The 22,744-nt window shown below is 43.7% G+C and overlaps 1 protein-coding gene across 8 annotated transcripts in view; it reads left to right on the forward strand.

The window, feature by feature from the left end:
- Positions 1–18,820, forward strand: part of TLR1 (toll like receptor 1) — a 32,776-nt gene extending 13,956 nt beyond the window's left edge. Inside the window, exons 2-5 of one of the 8 annotated variants that reach the window (XM_058670202.1) lie at positions 607–725; positions 13,475–13,574; positions 14,188–14,294; positions 15,361–18,820. In XM_058670202.1, coding sequence (XP_058526185.1) covers positions 15,422–17,797 — 2,376 coding nt within the window. In that variant the 5' untranslated portion in view covers positions 607–725; positions 13,475–13,574; positions 14,188–14,294; positions 15,361–15,421 and the 3' untranslated portion in view covers positions 17,798–18,820. Of the gene's footprint in view, positions 1–606; positions 726–9,851; positions 10,194–13,474; positions 13,575–14,187; positions 14,295–15,360 lie in introns of those variants that run through there. The other 7 variants (XM_058670208.1, XM_058670203.1, XM_058670204.1 and 4 more) reach the window with 7 other exon arrangements.
- Positions 18,821–22,744: the final 3,924 nt, after the last annotated feature.

A 22,744-nucleotide genomic window follows, 5' to 3' on the forward strand; every position in this document is an offset into this window, starting at 1 on the left:
TTCCTCTCTGTCTCTGCTCCTCTCTGTATATCTGCCTTTCAATAAAAATAAATATTTTTTTTTTTTTAAAAAGAGCCTAGATTTCAAAAATCAAGCTGTCTGCAGAGTTCGTTCCTTCCAGAAGCTCTAAGGATCTGCGCATGCCTCTGTCCTGCCTCAGGCAGGTGCTGGCCTTCATCGGCTTCACTTGCCTTATAGATGTCTCGTTTATACTTCCATGCTCACATTCTGTTCTGTTTCTCTGTGTTTTCTCTTGTTTCTTCTCTAAGATTTTATTTATTCTTATTGGATAGTCAGTGGCTGCAACAGCTGGAGCTAGTCTGATCTGAAGCCAGGGTCTTCCACACAGGTGCAGGAACCCAAAGCTTTAGGCCATCCTCTATTGCTTTTCTAGGCTACAAGCAGGGAGCTGGATGAGAGGTGGAGCAGCTGGGACACAAACCAGTATCAATATGGGATCCTGGTGCATGCAAGGCAAGGATTTAGCCACTGAGCCATCATGCTGGGCTCCTTTTTTGTCTCTTCTAAGGATGTCCTTATTGGATTCAGGAGTCTTCTTAATCCAGCCAGATCTTTTCTTGGCATGTCTTCTTATTCTATTTGCAGGAGACTCCATTCTCAAAAATGTCAAGTGGAAGTGATTTTTGGAGGAGTGGGTAGAGGATCCTATTGACACCACTGCCTGAATGGGTGTGATACCTCTGATGGCCTGGACACTCAACTGGGTGAGGCAGCCAAATAAAGCTCTCTTAAGGGAGAGGGAGGAGTTGGAAAGAAGCTGGGGTACACTGATAAAGAGGTAAGAGAATAGAGCAGGTAGCTGTGAGAGAACAGGATAGAGACGGGGTGGGGGCGGGGATGAAGGCCTGGGATACCAATAGAGGGTGTGTATGTCATAAAGAGAATTAGTAACCCACAGAAACAGCACTGGGAAAGGAGGAAGTATTTCTGCAGCTCGATTTGTTTAGAAAGGAAGAAGAATGAGCTACAGGCAGCCAGAGGGGTAGGGGGATTTCTAAAATCACAGGGACTTTCTGAGGCCTTCTGGTAATAGTCAGTTCATGAAGAATTGCAACATAGCCAAGTTAATGGGAAGTCATTTTTATTTGTCTTTAGCTCTTCAATCAACTAGGGTATGAAATTCTCTCCTCATCCCGTGATATTTCTTGAGCAGATTGCCTACCTCTCCAGGCCTTTGGAGGTATTAAGGCTGTAAAAACATTTCAACTGTTCAGTCTTGGGGCTGGCATTGTCGTGTACCAAATTAAGTCACTATCCTCAGTGCCAGCATCCTCTGTGATCACAGGTTCAAGTCCCAACTGTTCCACTTCTGATCAGCTTCCTGCCAATGGTCTGGGAAAGCAGTGGAGGATAGCCTTAGTCTTTAGGTTCCTCTGGCCCTTGTGGGATACCTAGAAGAAGTTCCTGGATTCTGGCTTCAACTTGGCCCAACCCTAGTGGGACTCTGTCCTTCTGTGTCTTCATTTCTCTCTGTAATTCTGCCTTTCAAACAAGTAAAATAAATCTTCGAAAATATTTTCAGTCTCCACCACCATCTAAGGCTGGTTCCTCTCTCCACATCACAGTGAAGGCTCAGAGATCAATTGAGATGTGGGTCCCAAAGACTCTCTGTCCCTAATGGATCTGGCTTTTCCAATGTGGAGAGTCTGGATAAGGGTAGGAAGACAGATATCCTTCCTATAATTGTGATGATGACATTATAGGCTAAGCTGCAGACAAGGAATCCTCAATGGCTTGATCTACATAAAAATTTGTTTCTTATTCAAATAATAAATTAAATATAGCCAGGAAGTCCAGGAGAACAGGATCTCAACACAGTCATTGATGCATGCAGGTCAGCGGGCTGGTCTGTTTCCCACAGCTCTGGATTATTTTTGATCTCCATTCTCCTTTATGTGGGGTCATGGAAATGAAAGCAATGCTTTTTGTGTCATCTCTGAGTGTTGGTGAAGGGAAGCTGGCATGGAGAGGCAGTGCTTCCTTAGGTACATGAGCCCGTGGGCTCTATTGCCCCTCTGGCAGGGTTTACTCCAACAAGTGTCTCCAGGTGAGTAGACACCAGTCCCTCCAGACCTCCTGGGTGCCTGTGTGATGTTCTCTGAGAGAGTTCAGAGAGAGACCCCAGTCGGAGGGTTAGCCTGCACATTTGTGCATCAGAGCAGCATCCTGCTCTGGTTGAGGCAACAGATTCATCTCCTGTTCCCCACTCTCTGATGATTCTGCAGGTGTCCCCTTCACTTGCCTTAGGAATGACAGCTGTCAGCTCTCCCATGGGAACCAGAGGGTGCAGGCTTACATCAGACCTGGCCCTCCTCAGCATACATAGGGTCACTAGAAAATACAGAGTAGGGTGATGGTAACAATGGCTCTGCCTGGGTTTGGCTGCTTCTGAGAATGCCCTGGAGGAAGTGCTTGCCTTGACTGTTGGCAGCTTTCAACAGAATGTGGGTATACAGTGCTTTCTTGTTCTTTCTCATAGACCCAAGTCATAGGAAAAGTTCCAACTAACATAGGACTACATAATCATCAAGACCAACAGATGACAAAGGAAAACAAAATTATCAGTGGGCTATTAAATTCCACCATAGATGAGCAATCTAAAAAGATCTATCTTAGATTTGAATTAAATAATCAAAGAAAAAGACACAGCATTTGTAGTAAAAGGAGAAAAGATAGAGAAAGTGGTGCAGATTTGTGTCTATGGGTTCAGAATGTCTGCTTCATGGAATATATAGCCTAGGAAAACAACTATTCATAACATGCCAAAAATATTGCTTATTGCAGAATTGTTACTGATAGTGACAATTTGAAATAATTTAAATGCCCGACAAAAGAAAATTGGTTGAATATATTGTAAATTTTAATATTTAAAAGATACATTCCAAATAAAGTGGAACATTATTCAGCCAATAATAACCAAGTTGTAGAGGGATATTTACAGACATGTAAACATACTTATGACATACAATGAATTAAGAGAGACAGATTAAGAGAAGGCAGTGTACAAGTGCTGATGCTGTGGCTCAGCAGCTGCCTGCAGTGCCAACATCCCCTAGGGGCATCTGTTGGAGTCTGACTGTTATACTTCTAATCCAAGCCTCTTCGAATGCTTCTGAGAAAGAAGTAGAATAAGGCTCAACTTTGGACCCCTGACATCCACGTGGAAGACCCGGATGAAGTGCCTGGCTCCTTACCTGAACTAGCCCCCGCCATGACAGCCACTGGAGAGTGAACTAGCAGATGGAAGATCTCTGTCTCTCCTTCTCCCTTTCTTCCAAAATCTGCTTTTCAAATAAACAATTTTTTAAAAGATCATGCAAGGAAAAGGTGATCAATGGGGGAAAGATGTTTGCAAAAAGTTTGATAGAGTTCACATCAGAGCACAAAAGAGAATGTACAGTTAAATGGCAGGGCCAGTATTGTAGCGCAGAGAGTTAAGCAGCCACTTGCAATGCCAGCAACCCATGCTGGAATACTGCTTCAAGACCCAGTTGCTCTCTTTTCAATCTAGCTCCCTGCTAGTGAACCTGGGACAGCAGCAGATAAAGCATCAAGTATTTGGATCCCTGATACCTAAATGGGAGCTCTAGGTAGGATTCATGGCTTCTGGCTTCTACCTGGTCTCAAACCTGGCTGTTGAAAAGTGTATCAGATGAAACTCTTTCTCTCTTCCCATCTCTCATTTTTTGAATGAATAAATCTTTTAAAGAATGGTGGAAATGTAATCCAAATATAAAAATAGGCAAAACCACATGTACAGATAATTTGCTTCAGGGATGAAGATTTTAGATAACCATAAAAAATTCAACAATGTTGATAATAAAAGAAAATAAAGATAGCAATGATAATGAGGTATCTACCACACAGTCAGATCGGCGGCACAGCATCCTGCCGAACATGTGTGAAATACACACAGCACACCCTGGGAGAGCAGGCAAATAAAAGCAGACCCATGAGAAGCATGTTGGCCAAATGCATCAAGAACATCAAAATGCCCACGTTCTTTCCAGGAATTTATCCTAAGGCAATCCCAGAAAATTCAGAACAAAAATGCTGGCGGACTTGTTTATGAAACTGAAGGAGCAACATCTCCGCAGGCAGGTGACTGTAGACACCTGCTCTTAGCCAACACAGGGCTTACTCAGGTACTGACCCATCATCAGTGGTAACTTGAGAAACTTGGCTGAAAAACTCGAGGTCGGTAAGGCAGAATTCACCAAGAGGTCAGTGTGTAAGTGACATCTGTTCTCGTTCCTGACAAGCTCTCCAGGGCTCCAGGTGGAGCTGTCAGATCAAGCAGAGGGGAGGATTTGGCAGTTTGGGACTGGTGTAGGGAAAGCAGGGAAGAGAGTTACCTTGCAAACCGCAGCACCATGCTCACCACATCTATTTTCTCCCTTGGTGATTAAGAAACGATACTCTCTACTTCCGTGTTAAAAACACCCAGCAAACCAGCATAGGAAAGAACCTTCTCTTAGCTGATAGCCCCGTGTGCAACTCTGGGTTAATATCGTCCTCCATGACTAATCAACCAAAGCCTTCCCCGTGACAGTAAGAACCAGACAAGAATGTCTGCTCCCATCACTTCCAGACAACGTTTTGTTGAGAGTGCTAGTCAGGGCAATGATGCAGTTAGGAATCTCATGGGAAAAGAAGAGCTAAAAGCACTGCTGTCTAAAGGTGAGATGACCTTATTTAGATGAAATACATAGCAATTCTCCAGTCTTAGTCACCCAGGCCTCCATAACTGAGTCCTATAGACCAGGTGGTTTTAGAAGACAGAAAATTGTTTCTCACAATCAAAGGATGGTGATTAGAGATCGGGGTGCCAGTGGGTTTGCTTCTTCTTTGCACTGTAGCCTCCCTTATACAGCAGAAAGGAGCCTAGTGAGATAGCTCTCTGGGGTTGCCTTTAGAAACATACTAATCCTATTTGCAAGGGCTCTAACCTCTTGGCTAAATCACTTCACCAAAGCACCACCTATCCCAGTGCGGGCTGTAATCTCAACATAGCAGGGCAGGCATTACAGCACGGCTGCTGGATGGAATGCCCACATCTCATGAGCGAGTGTCCAGGTTCAAGTCCCAGCTGTGCTCTCTGTTCTGGCTTCCTGCTAATGTGCAACCTAGGAGGCAGCAGGTGATGGACCAGATGTGTGGATCTCTACCACCCACAGGGGAGACCCGGGTAAAGTTCTTGACTGCTGGCTTTGATCTGGCTCAGCCTCTGGCTGTTGTAACCCTCTGGGGAGTGAACCAGTGCATGGAAGATCTTTCTTCTCTGTCACTCTATCACTAATTAAATACACCTTTTACAAAGATGTTAACAAATAAATTATAGGCGGAACCTATAAATTAAGCCCATAATACCACTTTAAAAACCTGGGAGACAGGTTTTGGCTGCAGCAGTTAAGACTCTCCACTCTGCTCCAGTTTTCTGACAAACACCCTGGGAGACAGCAGGTGATTGTTCAAATATTTGAGTCCCTATCACCTATGTGGGAAACCCAGAAGGAGTCCCTGGCTGCTGGCTTCAGCTTGGCCCAGCTCTCAGAGTAAAACCAGTGGTGAGAGACTCTCACTCTCTTTCCAAAAGAAACAAAAAATAAAAGTGAAAGTAAAGTTGAAAGATATGTAATAACTTTTAAAACTGGGCTATTCATATATAGCACCAATGAACAAGCCAAATACGGAAAATTAGAAAATATCATTTATAGCATCAAAACTATTTAGAAACAAATTTATCAAAAGGAGCGCAGGATCAGTGATTTAGAGTAGTGGATAAAACCAACACCTGCAATACTGGCATCCCATATGGGTACTGGTCCATGTCCCAGCTGTTCTACTTCCAATCCAGCCCCTTGATAAAGGCTTGGGAAAAGCAGCAGAAGGTGACCTAAATGCCTGGACTCTGACTCACCATGTAGGAGACCTGGAAGAAGCTTCTAGCTCCTGGCTTTGGCCTGACCCCGGTCCAGCTACTGGGAAATAAACTAGCAGATGGAAGCTTTCCCTCTCTGCATCTCTCCCTCTCTCTGAAACTCTTTCAAGTAAATAAACTATTTTTTTTTTTAATGTGTGAAACCTAAACTCAAGAAAGCACAAGAGTATTGAAAGAACCTAAAGAAAACTAGAATCAATAAAGTACATCCCATGCCCATGTACTGGAACACTTAATATTATGATCTGTAGAATAAACATGATCCCTGAAATGCCAGCTGGCTTTTTGGCTTAAGTGGATGAACTTATTCTAAAACTCATACGAAAAGGCAGGGTCCAGAAGTCTCTTCATAATCTTGAAAAAGAAGAACAAAGTTAGAAGGCACACAGTTTCTGATGTCAAAAATTACTGTCAAGCTACAGGAATCAAGACAATGGACTCTGGTTTATGATTGACAAGGCAATCAATGGAGGAGAACCAGGTCCACAGATCAATTCAGACAACAGTGGTCAATTGGCTGTTTATAACGGTGGTGGGGAAAAGAATTGTCTTTTCAATAAATGGGGCTGGGATCATTGGGTACCTACAGGCAAAAAACTCTTTGGTTTTTACCTCATACTGTATGCAAAAATAAATTCAAAATATATCAACAACCTATATGAGTTAGAACTATGAAGCTTCCAGAAGAAAAAAATATTTGTGTAAATCTTTATATTTTTGGATTTTTAAAATAGTTTCTTAGTTATGAGACCAAATTTACAAACAAAAAGGAGACAAATTGCATACCTTCAAAAATTCTTGTACTTAAAAAGCTTCTATCAAGAATGGAAAAATGGGCCGGGTCAATGGCTCAATGAGCTAATCCTCCTCCTTTAAGCACTGGCATCCCATATGCACACCGGTTTGTGTCCCGGCTGCTTCACTTCCAATCCAGCTCCCTGCCTGTGGCCTGGAAAAGCAGTAGAGGATACCCCAAGGCCTTGGGACCCTGCACCCATATGGGAGATCTGGAAGAAGCTTCTGGCTCCTGCCTTCGGATTGGCTCAGTTCCTGCTGTTGCAGCCACTGGGAGTGAAGTGAAGCAGTGGATGGAAGATCTTTCTCCCTGTATCTCCTTCTCTCTGTGTATCTGCCTTTCCGATAAAAAAAATAATAAAATAAAATAAATCTAACCTACAGAGTGTATCCTCAGCTGCCTGTGGTTGGGGCACATAAAGGCATGGAGGGTATAGACAAGGGACCCAGTGCTTTTTTAAAAGTGTGAAGATGATCTGACTTGACTGTGGTGTTAGCTGCACAACCCTGTGAATATACCTAAAATAATTGGATTGTATACTTTCAATGATGAAATTTTAAGTATGTGAATTATATTTCAATAAAGCGTACTGCCTTGGGTCCTGGGAAGAATGCCTAGATACAGGATAAGGGGCTATTGTGGAGAGAAGTATGGAGTTTCCTAGAGTATGAGATATGAAATCTTCCCGTCTAATGAGCTCTTTGGGCCTCTGTTAATGGACTTGAGTTTGTACTTGTGCACTTCTTTGTATGGCTGTGATGACTCCATGCAGACCTGCTTTACGCTACAGGTGACCACTGGGCAGTTGCAGTACGGGCATCTCGAAGGAAATGGGCTGTAAATGAAAAATATACATTGCATTTTGAAAATTCAGAATGGAAAAATATATGCACTATCTCAATAACAATTTCATATAAATGTATTGATAGACTATTAAAACAATATTTTAGACATATTTGTTAGATAAAATATTAAAGTTTTTTTTTAAAGAAGTGATACATAGTAGACTAAGCATCTACTTGTGATGCTGGTATTCTGTATGGATGCAGTTCATGTCCCAGCTGCTCTGCTTCCCATCCAGCTCCCTGCTTGTCGCCTGGGAAGGTAGCAGAGAATGGATCAGGCTCTTAGACCCTGCAAACATGTAGGAGACTTGGGAGAAGCTCCTGACTCCTGGCTCCAGACTGGCTCAGCTTCAACTGATGCAACCATTTGGGGAGCGAACCGGAAGATGAAAGGTCTTTCTGTCTCGCCTTCTCTCTATAACTTTGCCTTTCAAATAAAAATGAAACAAATATTTTCTTTAGGGGAGAAAAAGCAGCCACTGCCACAGTGTCTGAGAACTGAAGTTTTTCTTAGGGCATACGGATGTAGCCTGCACGGGTGCTGCAGTTTTCCATTATGTGTTGTGTTTAACAGGATCTCTGAGAGGGTTGGGTCATGTGCAGAGAAGTGGTTGACTTCGATTTGGAGGCTGAAAGCCCAAGAATGGGCAGCCCCATCGGTGCAGGCTTTGATGCAGGTCTTTTGGTTCTCACAAGATGGTGCAAAAATGGAAAGGCAGAGAGTTGCACACAGAGGGAGCCCAATGTATGTGGTGGCCTTGCTTCACATCAACTCCCTCTTATGAGAGCCAGCCTCCTGAGGGTTGTACCCCAATGCCCTAATCACCTTCTGCTAGGCCTCACCTTTCTGAAGGTGCCATCGCCTCAACACTGTCACACTGGGGACGAAGCTTCCAGGATGCTACTCTTAGGAGACAGATCACATTCAAACCATAGCAGGCATACACAATGACAAGTGTGTGGTTTGGTGGTTTTTCACTGGGTGAGGGGGAGAAAGAAAACAGCAGGCAACTGTGAGTGGTGGAGTGAACTTGAAGGGAAGCCCAGCAGGGTTCAGAGCTCAAGTCACCTTGCTTGCTGTTCCCTTCCCTGGGCCTCACGCTCCGGACCTGAGATCACACAGCTTGATGTTCAGACCCAGATCTCCCTCCTCTCCAGAGGTGGGTTTGAGGGCAGACATGGCAGGTGGTATTTCCCTTACAGTTTCAGAAAATGATTGAAAGATGTAGTTCCCCTTTTTAACAAACTCTGAGGTTGAGGAGACAGAGGGAATATCATGTTTGAAAGAATCCCAGGGTTCTTAAGGTAGTAAAGTTGGGCTCTACTGCTGTGTGGCAGAGATGCTGATTATAGGAGGAAATAATGGAAGGAGAGAGTCGAGTCTGCACGTCGGGTTTTCGATTGGATGCCACGGGGATGCTGGGGATGGTTGAGAGGCAGAGTGTTGGCATTTCTTAGCTTTATTTGCCTATTATATGCTATTCATTTAGAATTTTAAAGATTTATTTTTATTTGAAAGGCAGGCAGATATATAAATAGATGAGATAAAGAGCTAGCCACTTACTGACTCACTCTCCAAATATCTGCAATAATCATGGCCGGGCCTGGCTAAAACCAGAAGCCTCCATGTCTCCCACATGGATGGCAGAGACCCAAGTACTTGAACCAGTACCTGCTGCCTCCCAGGATATCAATGAACAGGAAACTAGAACCAGGAGCAGAAGCTGGACTGCAGACACTCTGATATGGGGGTCTGGGTATCTCAAGGGACATCTTCACCGCTATGCCAAATGTCCAGCCCACCTGTGTGCTACCTGTTCTTCTTGTTATTGTTCTTGTTGTTCTATAGGTAAAGGCAGAGTCATCAGAACAACTTCCTTGAACCTGCAGCAACCACCAATCCAGAAGTAGCTTAGACCTTAGCTAGCAAAGAAACACTCTGTAGTGTTTTCCATGCTGTTTCAAAAATCATGATTTTGAAGAAAGTTTAAAAATATCAGTGGATAAGAAATTCAGATTTTGCTTCTGCAAAGCAATATGTCAAAAAAGGCGTGGCTGACATTCACTCTCCAGCACACGTGATGCCTGCCTTCCCTGTGAAGGTATTTAGCAAAACTTGGGTCTTGACCCCTCCCTCTGTCTGCTGTCAGTCATCCGTCACTTGTAATAGTAGACCAATCAAAAGGTGAGGCAGAGAACAAAGCAGTCAAACCCGCACTCCAGGTCTCACTCCAGGTCTCGCCAGCACGACTATGAGAAGTGTTCTGAATCTAGTCAGTGATGATCTACAGATCATTAGCACCACTTGCTTCATCCCGCAGGTATAGACAGTAGTCCTGAAATACAGCATGAAAACACACTTGCACGTTGGTACACACGTATCAGGGAGCCTGCTGATCCTAGTTTATGTATGACTAGGAAGAAAAACATTTGAACTCTGTAATGTCATTCCAGTAACATTCAGTAGATGGCAGAAAAGAGCCCTTTTTTCCCCTCTGGTACTTACTAGGATTACCAATTTAAAAAATGTTCAAGGAAGTGCTTGAATTTTCTGCAGACTAGCAAACAGAAGCCACGGCGGGTTGTCTTGGTAAGCAAAGTTTTACTTTACTCTGGAAAAGAAAATAATGGTCAGTTCTTCAGGAGCGGGATCCCAAGTCTCTGACTGAGTGCTTAGACATGTTCCTAAGCAGGCTGTGTCTCTCATATGTAGTTACTGTTGAGCTAGCACTTGTCTATTCGATCCTAGTCCCAAGTCAGAGAAAGCACATTTTCTTGAATGATGCTCGCTCCTGATTTTGCTTTCAAGGGATGTTTTCAGGTTGAGAGATGAGTATTTGGGTCTCAGGTATATCCTGGTGTGTTTTGTTGTTTTGTTTTATTTTTTTACAGAACTGCTGGTTGTTGGTTTCAGAGATCATTGCACTTCACCCTGCCTCCCCATCCCTTTCATGTTCCCATCACAATCAGAAGGTTAAGGAAGGCACAATGTGCTATCATTTGGATTTGAGTTTCCCCCAAGGGTTTGCGAGTTCACATTTAATTCCCATTGTGGGCTACTAAGTAGGTGGAAACTTAATTTGCTTATGTGACCAGAGGAGGAGCCTTTAGGTGATGTGATTGTGATCAGATAGGGTCGTCAGTGTGGGACACTGTGACTGAACACAGTGGGCTTTGTAAGAAGAGACACACACGCATACCTTTTGTCACTTTGAACTCATCCAGCCAGATCACAGCTAGACACAGCCTCTTGATAATCTTGGGCCAGCACGGTAAGCTAAAACAAACCCTGTATCTTTATCAAGTAGCTATTTCAAGTATCCTTATAGTAAGAAAATTGATGTAATATAGGATGTTAGTCAATTTCTCCCCAAAATGGTACAATTTCTGTTTTATAGGCAAGTGGAGTGTTCCTGCTAATCTTATCTGTGTTCTCAGACCACTGACAGTGTCCTGGGAGCTAGAAGTCAGGTGGAATTGTAGGTTTGAGAATGTTTCCTAGGCAACACCCCATTTGATCAAAAGATTTGAAAGTGAATGTTTCTTTACAACAAAAGGCTCAAGTTTACAAAACCACAAAGGGAACCATGCAAAAAAAAAAAAAAAAAAAAAAAAACCAAAAGCTCCTGAACTAGCTCCAATCCTTTCTTTCAACCGGTGGTTAATAGCTAGCTGTAGCTGGACTGGCACATGGAAGAATGAAGTATTTGCAGAACAGAACTTAATGTGTTAGATTGTCTGTGTAGTATTCCTTGGGACCCAAGTCCCGATTTGATATTCCTAAACTTTCAGAGACAATTCAAATGTATTGATTCATTGTATCCAATAATGTAAATCTAAGCTTACCATGATCATAAAAATCGGCAAATACCCCCTGGGTATGATAGGCTGTCAAATTAAAGCACCCCTTTACTTATTAATTTAGCAAATAATGATCTGTTTGGCAATAAACTGATTTTGAGGTTTCCAGTACAGATGAGACTTAGTGATGGTGACTGAGATAAAAAAAATATTTTGTTTCAATGTGGCTTTGTGGCACAGAGGATAAGCTGCCACTTGAGATGCCTGCTGTCCTTTATCAGAGCACCTGGTTCAAGTCCCAGCTACTTCACTCCTAAGTCTGCTTCCTGCAGAGGCCAGCTCAAGCACCTGAGTCCTTGCCACCCATTTGGTTGAGTTCAGGGTCCCCGGCTTTGAAGACCAGCCCAACCTTTGCTCTTGCAGGCATTTGGTGAGTGAGCTAGTGGACGAAAGATCTTTCTCTTTGTCTTGACCTCCAAATACAATAAAAGTAAATCTAAAAGTTAAATTTTAAAAAACAACAACAAAAATCTTGTTTGTCTTAAGGAATCCTGACCCTGGCTTCCATTGATCTAGCATGTTTGGTACATACAATTTAAAGACTATGTAAATACCTTGAAATCACTGATGCTGCAATGCTTTGATTGCTTGATTACAGAAATAAAACAGCTTCATAAACTGAGTACTTTAGTGACTAAATGAAGTGGCAAAATGGCAGTTGGGTATTTGAGTCAATTAATTTAGCTAGCTATAAAGATATGTAAGTCAATTCATTTAGCTCCATATAAAACCAAAGCTGTGCTTTCATTCAATGCATGGAAACAGGAAATTTTGTCAATTTAAATCTTCCATGGTGGTTTCTGATCAACTGTTAAAGGAATAAGGAAATGTTCCCTTTGCTTGTGGTGGGTATTCTGTGTGCTGAGCAGTCACGTCCTTGCACAGAGGGCCCTGTCCAGTCCTTGTTTCTTGGTCCATCTACACACCAGGCCTGAGAACACTGACCACTGTTGCCTTCAGCTGTGGGGTTGGCCAGAGGTGGGAAGTGCTCCTGACTCAGATTCAAGGGGACAAGTTAGTAAGGAGCCCTGCTTGAGCCTTAAGCCCAAACCACTTTTACTAGGACCCAGCTTGTAAGAGTTCTGGTTTGAGACATTTGGCAACTGGCCTAGGCAGTAACCAGACATTATTTTCACTCAACTGTTTTAATCAGTTAGGGGTGCATGACACAGCGTCATAGGCACACATCGTCTTCCCACAGTTCTAGAGGCCAAAAGGCTGAGCTCGGCAGGGATGGAGAGTACAGGGAGGTAGGGAGGTTGAGGAGGGCAGGGAGGGACTGGCACAGTTGGGTTTTTGTGTTTAGATTGGCACCTTCTCATTGGATCCTCACATGACAGAAAGAAGGTTAGCAAGTGCGCTGAGGTCCCTTTTATAACTCCACTCTTAAGGGTTCTAAACTCATTCTCTGCTCACCAACCCAAGGCCCCACTTCCTAAGACTATCACATTGGGAATTAGGATTTCAATATCTGACATTTTTTGGAAGTCAGTTAATTTACTTATTTGAAAGGGAGGGAGAGAGAGAGAGAGAGAGAGAGAGAGAGAGAGAGAGAGAGAGATCCATCAAGCACTGATTTACTCTTCAAATCCCCATGATAGCCAGATCTGGGATAGACCAAGTCCAGGAGCCAAGAACTCAATCTGGATCTCCCACATGGACAGCCAGACCCCAAGTACTTGAACCTGAACCTGCTGCCTCCCACGGTGCACATTAGCAGGAAGCTGGACTCAGGAGTGGAGGGAGAACTAGAAGTCAGACTCTGATATGGGATGGGGCATCCCAAGCAGCGTCCTAGCCACCATGTCAACACCCACCCCAAGTGCCTAAGAATTTCGGTTGGTACACAAGCCTTCAATCTTTTAATATGGTCGTTGTATATCTTTCAGGAAACAAGAGAGAAAGAATTGGGAAATTTCTGGATCTTTTAGTTAAGCTTCATAAATGTTATAAGGAAGCCACCTGTACTTTTCATATGAACTTTCAGCTCTGGTCATTTGGCTTGCTCAGCTCTTTATGAATGCCAATGAAAAGCTACAAGATCTCTTCTCTAATAGAAGAAATAAGAAGTCAGGATGGCTAAGGCATGGTGGGACACCTCTACTACGGGGTAAGTTCCAGGAAAGCTCTGGAAACCAGATTGATTTGTCTATCTGACCAGGGAAATTTCTGCAAAATGGGTGCAATGAGTCCATTGAGATGCAGCAGGGGTGAGGACAGGGACCCCAGGCTCTGCTGCTGCTGCTGGCTTGCCAGAGGCAGTTCCAGGGGTGCTGAGTAAGTTCCTTCGAAGAGCTGGGTTGCTGGGAAAGGCTTGAGGTTCCTTTTTTTAAACTTTTTCCATTTTTTATTGTATTTTTGGCAATCTACATAGTTAATTAGGGTAAAAAAAGGTTCAAGGGCTACAGGAAGGTGGTTAAGACTATTATTTACACATTGTTTCCTTCAGGTATCTGAGGTAAAGGGGGTTTTAAGAGAGAAACCCAACCCAGTCTCCCACCCACCCTAGGTCCAGATGTGGGCCATGCTCCGAGGGCCTTGCTCAAGTAGTTTTGATCGTTCAACGGTTATGAATTGCTGCCCATCTCACCACTCCAAGCACGATGAGGTCACTGAAGAATTCACTGATTGACATGACATAGTCCATCTTAGAGTCTCCGTTTGCCAACATATGGCTGATGTGGTTGATTGATTTGTTCTGCCCTCTGTCTTTTCATGGTTAGGGTTCCGAGTCCGGCAGTTTGATTGGGGAGATCCCAAAAGTAACTTTGTCTGAGGTGTTCCCAGACCAGATTAACCTGATGAGCCGCAGCACCAGCCCCAAGCCCAGGTTCTAAATGATCTTGGGAGAGTTGGGCCGAGCGGAGTTTCCATGAACCCTCTGTATTGGTTTCCTGTGGCCGCTGTCACAAATCTCAATAAAATAGCTAAAATAGCAGAAATTCATTTGTCACCGTTCTGAGGGCCAGAAGTAGCAAAGCAAGATGTAGAGGGGAGGGCAGCTCAGTCTCCTTGGGGCTGCAGTCTCCCCAGGGCTTCCTCCAGCTTCTGCCGCTCCTGGCATTGCTGGGCTTGGGGCTCTCTCTCCAACCTCTGCATCTGTCTTCCATGGCCTTCTCCTTTGTGATTCTGTTCTATTCTCATCTGTTCTGCTAAACATCCCTCTGCCTTCTTCTCATAGGCCCACCTGCCATTAGATTCAGGGGCCAGCTTCCTTCTGATCTTGGATCTTAAGATCCTTAGCCTTGGGGTGGGTAATGGGTGAAGCAATCAAGATGCCCTTGGGATGGGATCCTGGACTTGAGTCCTGGCTCCGCTTCCAATTTCAGCTTCCTGCTGATGCGCAACCTGGGAGGCGGCAGGTCATGGCTTGAATATTTGGGTTCCTGCCACTAGCCACCTCCAGATGGGAGACTTGAATTGAGTTCCAAGCCCCTAATTTAAGACCATCCCAGATCTAGATGTTGTAAGCATTTGAAAGTAAACCAATGAATGGGAGATCAATCTCCCTGACTCTGTTTGTTTCTGTTTCAAATAAAGGAAAATAAATACATAAAAATAAATAACACTGAACTTCTTCCAAATAGTAATTAACAATCATTAACTTTATCCTTGAAAAGATCCTTTCTCTAAATATAATAAGGTTCACATTTTCTGGAGATTGGGTCATAGGTAGGAGACAGATGTATCGTATGGGGGACTGCTATTCAACCCATTATATCATCTATATTAAGCTATTTGACAAAATTTACGTAATTTACCTATCTATCTATCTATCTATCTATCTATCTATCTACTGTTCCCCTGACTTTAGGTTTTATAACCCCAAAATTGTAGTCTTTCAGCCATGCCTAAGTTAATGTCATCATTTAACGTGTATTCCCTCTTCCTTCCAGGACCTGCATCAAGATATTCTGAAGAACAGCAACCACCTTTAGGAATGTCTAGTGTTACAAAATGACTGAAAATATTTCAAGCATCTTCCATTTTGCCATCATTGTCATACTAATTGAGGTCAGAATTCAGTTATCTGATGGAAGTGAATTTTTTGTTAACAGGTCAAAAACAGGCCTGTTCCATTTCCCCAAAGATCTATCCCTGAAAACCACAGTATTAGATATATCACAAAACTCTCTATCTGAGCTTCAGACATCAAATGTCCTGCCACTTACGAAGCTGAGGATTTTGATCATCTCTCATAACAGAATCCAGTATCTTGATTTTAGTGTTTTCAAATACAACCAGGAGCTGGAACACTTGGATATGTCCCACAACGAGCTGCGGAAGATTTCTTGCCACCCAATTGTGAACTTCCAGTACTTAGACCTCTCATTTAACCCATTTGATGCTCTGCCCATATGCAAAGAATTTGGCAACATGTCTCAGCTAAAATTTCTGGGCTTAAGTGCAACACGGTTACAAAAATCTAGTGTGCAGCCAATTGCTCATTTGAATATCAGTAAGGTTTTGCTGGTCTTGGAAGACCAGTATATGGAAGAAGAGCCTGAGGTGCTTCGAGACGTTCACACAGAGAGTCTGCATATTATTTTCCCCCCCAGAATGGAATTCTGCTTTGCTTTGGATGTGTCAGTCAACATGGCAGTGAGTTTAGAATTGTCTAACATCAACTGTGGGCCAGATGACAATGGATATTCCAATTTCTCAAATGTTTTGTCAAAACTTCACAAGAATCCAAGATTATCAAATTTCACCTTAAACAACATTGAAATGACTTGGACATCTTTTATAAGGATCCTGCAGTTGGTTTGGCCTTCGAACATACAGTACTTCTCCATTTCAAATGTGAAACTATGGAGTCAGCCGAGTTGTGAAGAATTTAATTATTCTAACACTTCCATAAAGACCTTGTCTATACACCAACTTGTTAGTTATGTGTTCAGTCTTCGACAAGATTGCATCTACAAAATACTGTCAAATATGAATATCCAACATCTCTCAGTGTCGGGTACACATATGATCCACATGCTCTGTCCACTCCAAATTAGCCCATTTTTGCACTTGGATTTTTCCAACAATCTCTTGACAGACAAGGTTTTTGAAGACTGTGGAAACTTAACTGAATTAAAGACATTTAACTTACAGAAGAATCAATTAAAAGATTTTGCAAGTTTAATTCATATGACCAAAAAGATGAAGTCTCTACAACAATTGGATGCTAGCCAAAATTTACTAAGAAATAATGAACATGAAGGAGATTGCTCTTGGACTGAAAGTTTATTAACTTTAAATTTGTCTTCAAATGCACTTACTGACTCTGTTTTCAGATGTTTGCCCCTCAAGGTCAAGGTACTTGATCTGCACAATAACCGATTAACAACCATTCCCAAAGATATCACCCACCTGGAATCTTTGCAAGAGCTCAACGTAGCTTTCAACTCCTTGGTGGATCTTCCTGGATGTGGCACCTTCAGCAGCCTCTCCGTGCTGATCATTGAACATAATTCAGTGTCCCACCCATCCGCTCAGTTCTTCCAGAGCTGCCAGCAGATTACGTCCATCAAAGCAGGAAGCAATCCATTCCTCTGTACATGCGAGCTCAGAGACTTCATCAAAAGCCTAGGCCAGCTGTCGAGTGAGGTGGTAGAAGGCTGGCCTGATTCATACAAGTGTGCCTATCCAGAAGGCTATAAAGGAATCCTACTCAGGGACTTCCACTTGTCTGAATTATCCTGCAGCCCAGCTCTTCTGATGGCGACCATTGGGGCCACCTTGCTATTGGTGGTTGCTTCTGTAACTTTCTTTTGCATTCGTTTGGATGTGCCCTGGTATCTGAGGATGGTGTGTCAATGGACCCAGGCCCGGTACAGAGCAAGGCACTTCCCATTAGAGGAGCTCCAAAGAGCTCTTGAGTTCCATGCTTTTATTTCGTACAGTGGGCATGATTCTGCCTGGGTGAAGAATGAGTTAGTACCCAACCTAGAAAAAGCAGGTCTCCGACTTTGTCTTCATGAAAGAAACTTTGTTCCTGGCAAGAGCATTGTGGAGAACATCGTAAACTGCATTGAGAAGAGTTACAAGTCCATCTTTGTTTTGTCTCCCCACTTTGTCCAGAGTGAGTGGTGCCACTACGAACTCTACTTTGCCCACCACAATCTCTTCCATGATGGAACCAGTAACTTAATTCTGATCTTGCTGGAACCCATCCCACAGTACTCCATACCTAACAGCTATCACAAGCTCAAAAGTCTCATGGCACGGAGGACCTACTTGGAATGGCCAAAGGAGAAGACAAAACATGTTTTTTTCTGGGCAAACCTGAGAGCAGTTATTAATGTTAAGTTGACTGAGCAAACAAAAGAAACAGATCAATAGACTCACACACAAAATTAAGAATAATTACTCTCGTCGGCATTGCTGTTTCTGAGATTTCCACCCATGCCTTCATTTTGTATCACGGCATAGGCAAGCACGATTTGGAGTTTACAATGCAGATAAGAACGTGGTGATAAAAGTTCATGACATGATATCATTGCAACCTAAATAATTCATTTCCAACTTAGGGAGCATCCACCTGTTTCTTTGCTATCACAAAGTTCACTTGACTTACCATGAAATCAAGAATTTCCTGTGTCTGTCTTCAGTGATGTAACCCTGGATGCTGGGGTCCATCTTAGAAACTCCGTGACTTTCATGCTGGTAGCTGGTGTGTTGCATATTTCTATTGCAGTTGGTACTGTTTTGTTACGCTTGGTTTTTGCCTCTACACGCTGAAGGTTGCTCATTGCTACCATTAGAAAGATTCAATGTCCAAAGGGTTTTCTTGCTGACCATAGGGGCCAGAGAGTGACAGCTGCCCTTGGGAATGACCTTCAAAGCTGTGTCAGAAAGAGAACTGAATTAACACCCCAATGTTGTCACTCACTTTTAAGATAAATCTGGAGTATACTTTTTCATTGCTACTGAGTTCCCTAATAGGACACAGTTTTGGTTGTCTACAGTAGAAATGCCTTGATAAATTACTATTTCTTTTCTGCTTTCCTATTTTTTTCTCCTTCACTCATTCTTTCTCAGGTGTATCTGGGATCTTTTTAAAAATAAAATAGTTGCATTTGATAACTTGTCTCATGGTCTGCCTGTGGAGCATTCTGACCAGGTGTGTGTTCCACCTGAGTTCAAGGGGAAATTCTGAGTTCAAATTTCCATAGCTGGAGAACTTGCCGACACTCCAGGTGTATGACTGGACATGACAAGAATCTTAGCTCTTTCATGTCACATCCACCCCCCCACAATTAAGTTCCCTTCTTGCTGGGATGTTCTATAGTAAAAGTCAATATTAATAAAATGAAAAGTTGAGAATATGAAATTATATGTATGATATGGGTTCAGCTATGTGCATGTATGTGTATATGTATATACATATATACACATGTATACATATATGTATATATGTATACACACTTATATGCCGGAGTCCAGCTCCAGCCAAGTTCGGAACTCGGGAAGGGTGTGTGGAGTCGGTGATAAAGAAAGACACAGACACTGACACTTGGTGCGTTCTCACAACAGTTCAAGAAAAAACTGTCCTTTTTATTTACTCAGGTACCTCACAAGCTTCTGCACAAGCAACTAATTGTTCTATTTTTACTTCAAGACTAAGGGGGCATGTACAGACATTCGGTCATTCCGACTGTACTGCAGGGCTAAGCAATTTGCACTGGCCCTCGGGCTCAGGTCTCCCAGGGCTTTCCTGGAGAAGGGTGTTAGGTCAGTTCAACTCAGGGTGTCTCTCTTGGGTGCCTCCTCCTGGGATGGCCCAGGCCACAGGGGCGGGGGAAGCGGAGTGCAGAGTACACAGGATCCCACATAGTGGTGCAGAACAGCTCTGTTCTCTGGCTGAGCAGTTTTGCCCAGTGATTTTTGTGACATCAAGCCCCTAGGAAAGGCTTGTCCAACAAGGCAAGATGTCCCCAGCCCCACCCCAACCCCAGCTCCTGGTGCAGGACTGACTGGAGTCCGACACCAGAGGTACTTGGAGGGGCAGGTGGCATGGGCATTCCTGAAAAACTCGGTCCAGAGGGCCTTTGTCTAAGAGGCTCTGAGGAGGGGTGGGAGGACTGGGGATGGAGGTAATTCTGAAGATAATTCTGCAAAATACTGTATTCATATTCTTCAAAGCAAGCCATTATTCATTTTTCAACAGTAGCCATGGAGCGATAGCCAGGACTCCAAGGCCAAGGCACATGTGATTACCTGCTAATCAGTAGTACATTCCTACCATATTTCTATTTCTACAATTTGTCCATTATTTAATGGGAAAATAGGTTACAAGGGAAAAAATGTAAAATCTAAAAACAAAAGTTTCAAATGTTAAATCCCCCTACAACTATAGACTCTACAAACCATAAATAATGAAACAATAATCAAAAGCATTTTTCTTTAATAAAAGCATCCTTAATTCCTCTAGCTAAAAATTATAAAAGGGGCTAAAACAGTTACATTTTCTATGCTCAAAAAATTGCAAAGACAGGCTAGCCTTTGAGATAACAATAACTATGTTTATTGCCGTAGCAGTTTCAGCTCTCACTCCCATCACTTCCATTCTTTGTAAAATTCTTTTTAAGCCATTTCCCAGAAGGCATGCTATATGTCTGGACCCGATTTCAGGGCAATGGATAGATACACAATAAGGTGTCTAGAAATGGCATGGGTTTAATTGTACTCCTGTGCGCAGTTAAAGGCCCACTCACCAAGACATTATCAATAACATTAACTCTCAAGCTCATGTTGGTGGCAAAAGCCATCTCACAGGGGCAAACAATGCCTCAATAGATTACAGAATTCTTAGTGGGGTGCTTGAGTTTCCATGCAAAAAGGTGGTGAGACTGCATCAAGGTGGTCAGAGAGAAATCCGCCGGGCCCTGCCAAACAGCTGGAAGCTCCCCCGGGCCCTGCCAAGCAGGGGAACTGTTCTCTTCACACCTTTGTGCCATCCACACGTACTGCATGAACCCCAGCACATATATATATATATATATATATATACACACACACACACACACATATGTATGAAAAGTCCAGATAAAGTAAGCAAAAGAAAGCGTTACGACTGCTTGCCTGAGGGTGCTGCTTGCTTTGGTTTTTATTCTTTTGTGTGCTTGAAAAATTTACAACCAACATATTGGAGGTGGACCAGTGGAGAAAAAAGGTGGTAAAGCAGGGCTTTGGGATTCAACCCTAGCTCCATTTCTCTGTAGCTCAGGGCCCTGGGATGAATGCCTGAATATTTCTCAACCTTTTTTTCCTGACCTGTCAAATGGGCATCACAGTGGCACTTCTTTCATAAGTTTTAAGCAACCTGTGGTACAATGGGCATAGTGAGCTTAGCTCAGGAGTGACCCACAACCATGGTGCCTCTCAGCCTGCATTCTGCCTCTTCCTCCTCCTCTTGACCTTTGTAGCTCCGTACTTCCCTGCTGTATTATTCAGGATGTCAAGGCAGAATAATAACACCTGCCTCATCCTGTTGCTAACAGAATTGGATGAGGTCATAGATGCAATATGCATAGAACTGAGCTGGCACAAAGCCATGCACAATATCTTATGGATTGATTGATTGATTGATTTTTAAGATTTAGTTATTTGTTTGAAAGGTAGAGTGACACATGAGAGGAGCAATAAAGAGAGGTCTTCCATCTGCTAGTACATTCTCCAAATACCTACAGCCGCAGGACCTAGTCAGGCCAAAGTAAGGAGGCAGGAACTGCACCTTGGTCTCTTTGGTGAGTGGTAGGAATCAAGCACTTGAACCATGATCTGCTGCCTTCCAGGTGGACTGGCATGAAGATGGATCAGCAGCAGAGTGGCTGGGACTTGACTGACTCTCCTGTGGAATGTGAGCATTCCAAGCCGTGGCTTCACCTGCTCCTACTCTGATCATCTTACACCAACAGGTGTGGAACTGCAGCTGAGTCATTGACCATGTCCACTCTAGACTGTTCTGAGCTTTTTAAGAAGGCCCTTTTTTTTAGAATAGAGACAAAAGTTAGCTACATAAAATTTTGTGAAAACAAACAAGCAAAGGAACCAACAAATGGAACAACTAAAAATGGCAAACCAGTGGGAGCTGCAACCTAGTCAGAGCGACCTGCAATAACCCCCACCAATCCCACTTCCTGCAGATTTCCGTGCTTACCCGTATGTATAGCAGACTGGTCCAGTCTGCCCCACATCCCATCTAGCTTTCATACATGTCAATGGGCATTGAAGCCTAGTTCAATCCAACTAGCCCCACTATCCAGCCCCCACACACGTGCTGATTGGTGCTACTGTGTGTCTAGCCATGCCTGCCCCAGTCCTGGTTCTCATGTGCATCAGTGGGAGTGGTAACTCAAGAAGGAGGTGCCCACTATTTCTCTACTGTGCCCACTCCCACTCCTGGATCTTTTATTCTCCAGGTTGTTCTACAGTTTAACTTGACAGAATTAGCCCCCAGTTCCAGCATCTGCTAGCTGATGCTGGGGCAAAGCCCAACCAACCCACACCTACTCTGGCTTACACATGCAACAGTAAGAACAGTCAATCCAACCTGACTTTCCCTGATCCAGCCCATATGAGGCCAACATGTGTTGTAGCCATGCCCATTCTTGTCTGTCGCTATTCCAACTTGTACTCTCCGGGGGAGTGGTAGTCCAGCATGGGAGCCCCACAGAGTTTCCCTACCGGCTTTGCCCTTTCCCTCCTCTGGGTCCCACATGTGCTGGTTGGGTGATGTGGCCTGGCATGGCCCGTCTCACCTCAGCATTTGTCAGTGGGTGCTGTAGCCTGGCTGGGCCCAGCCTACTCTCAATTCCAGCTCATACTGGCTGCGACTACAGCCTAGCACAGCCCAGCTGGCCCCCAGTTCTGGCCCTCATGTGAACTGGCTTGTGTTGAGACCGAACCCGGCCCAACCCACACTCTATTCTGGTGCTTGGAATCACCAGCTGGTAATGTGAATTGGCCCAGCCTGGTTTGCCCCCAACCTGCACAAAATGCGTGCCAGTGGGTACCATTTCCTTGTCATGACCTTTGCCTTTGGATGCTATAGTCTGGCCTGACCCAGTCGCAACTCTGCTGGCTGGTGCTGCAACCTGGCCCTGCTCCCTGTCATGGTTCTTGCACTTACTTGCAGGGGCTGTGTCCTGACAGAGGAGTTTCCCAAGCTCCTCCATCAGAATCTCTCGCAATGCCTGATCTCATGCCCATTAGTGGGTCCATGGGCCAACCCTACTTAGTCCACCTTCTGTCCTAGTAGGAACAGTGGCCTTACCTGACCAGCTT

The sequence above is a fragment of the Ochotona princeps genome, chromosome 11 (genome assembly GCF_030435755.1).
Source record: "Ochotona princeps isolate mOchPri1 chromosome 11, mOchPri1.hap1, whole genome shotgun sequence".
Lineage (NCBI taxonomy): Eukaryota > Metazoa > Chordata > Mammalia > Lagomorpha > Ochotonidae > Ochotona > Ochotona princeps.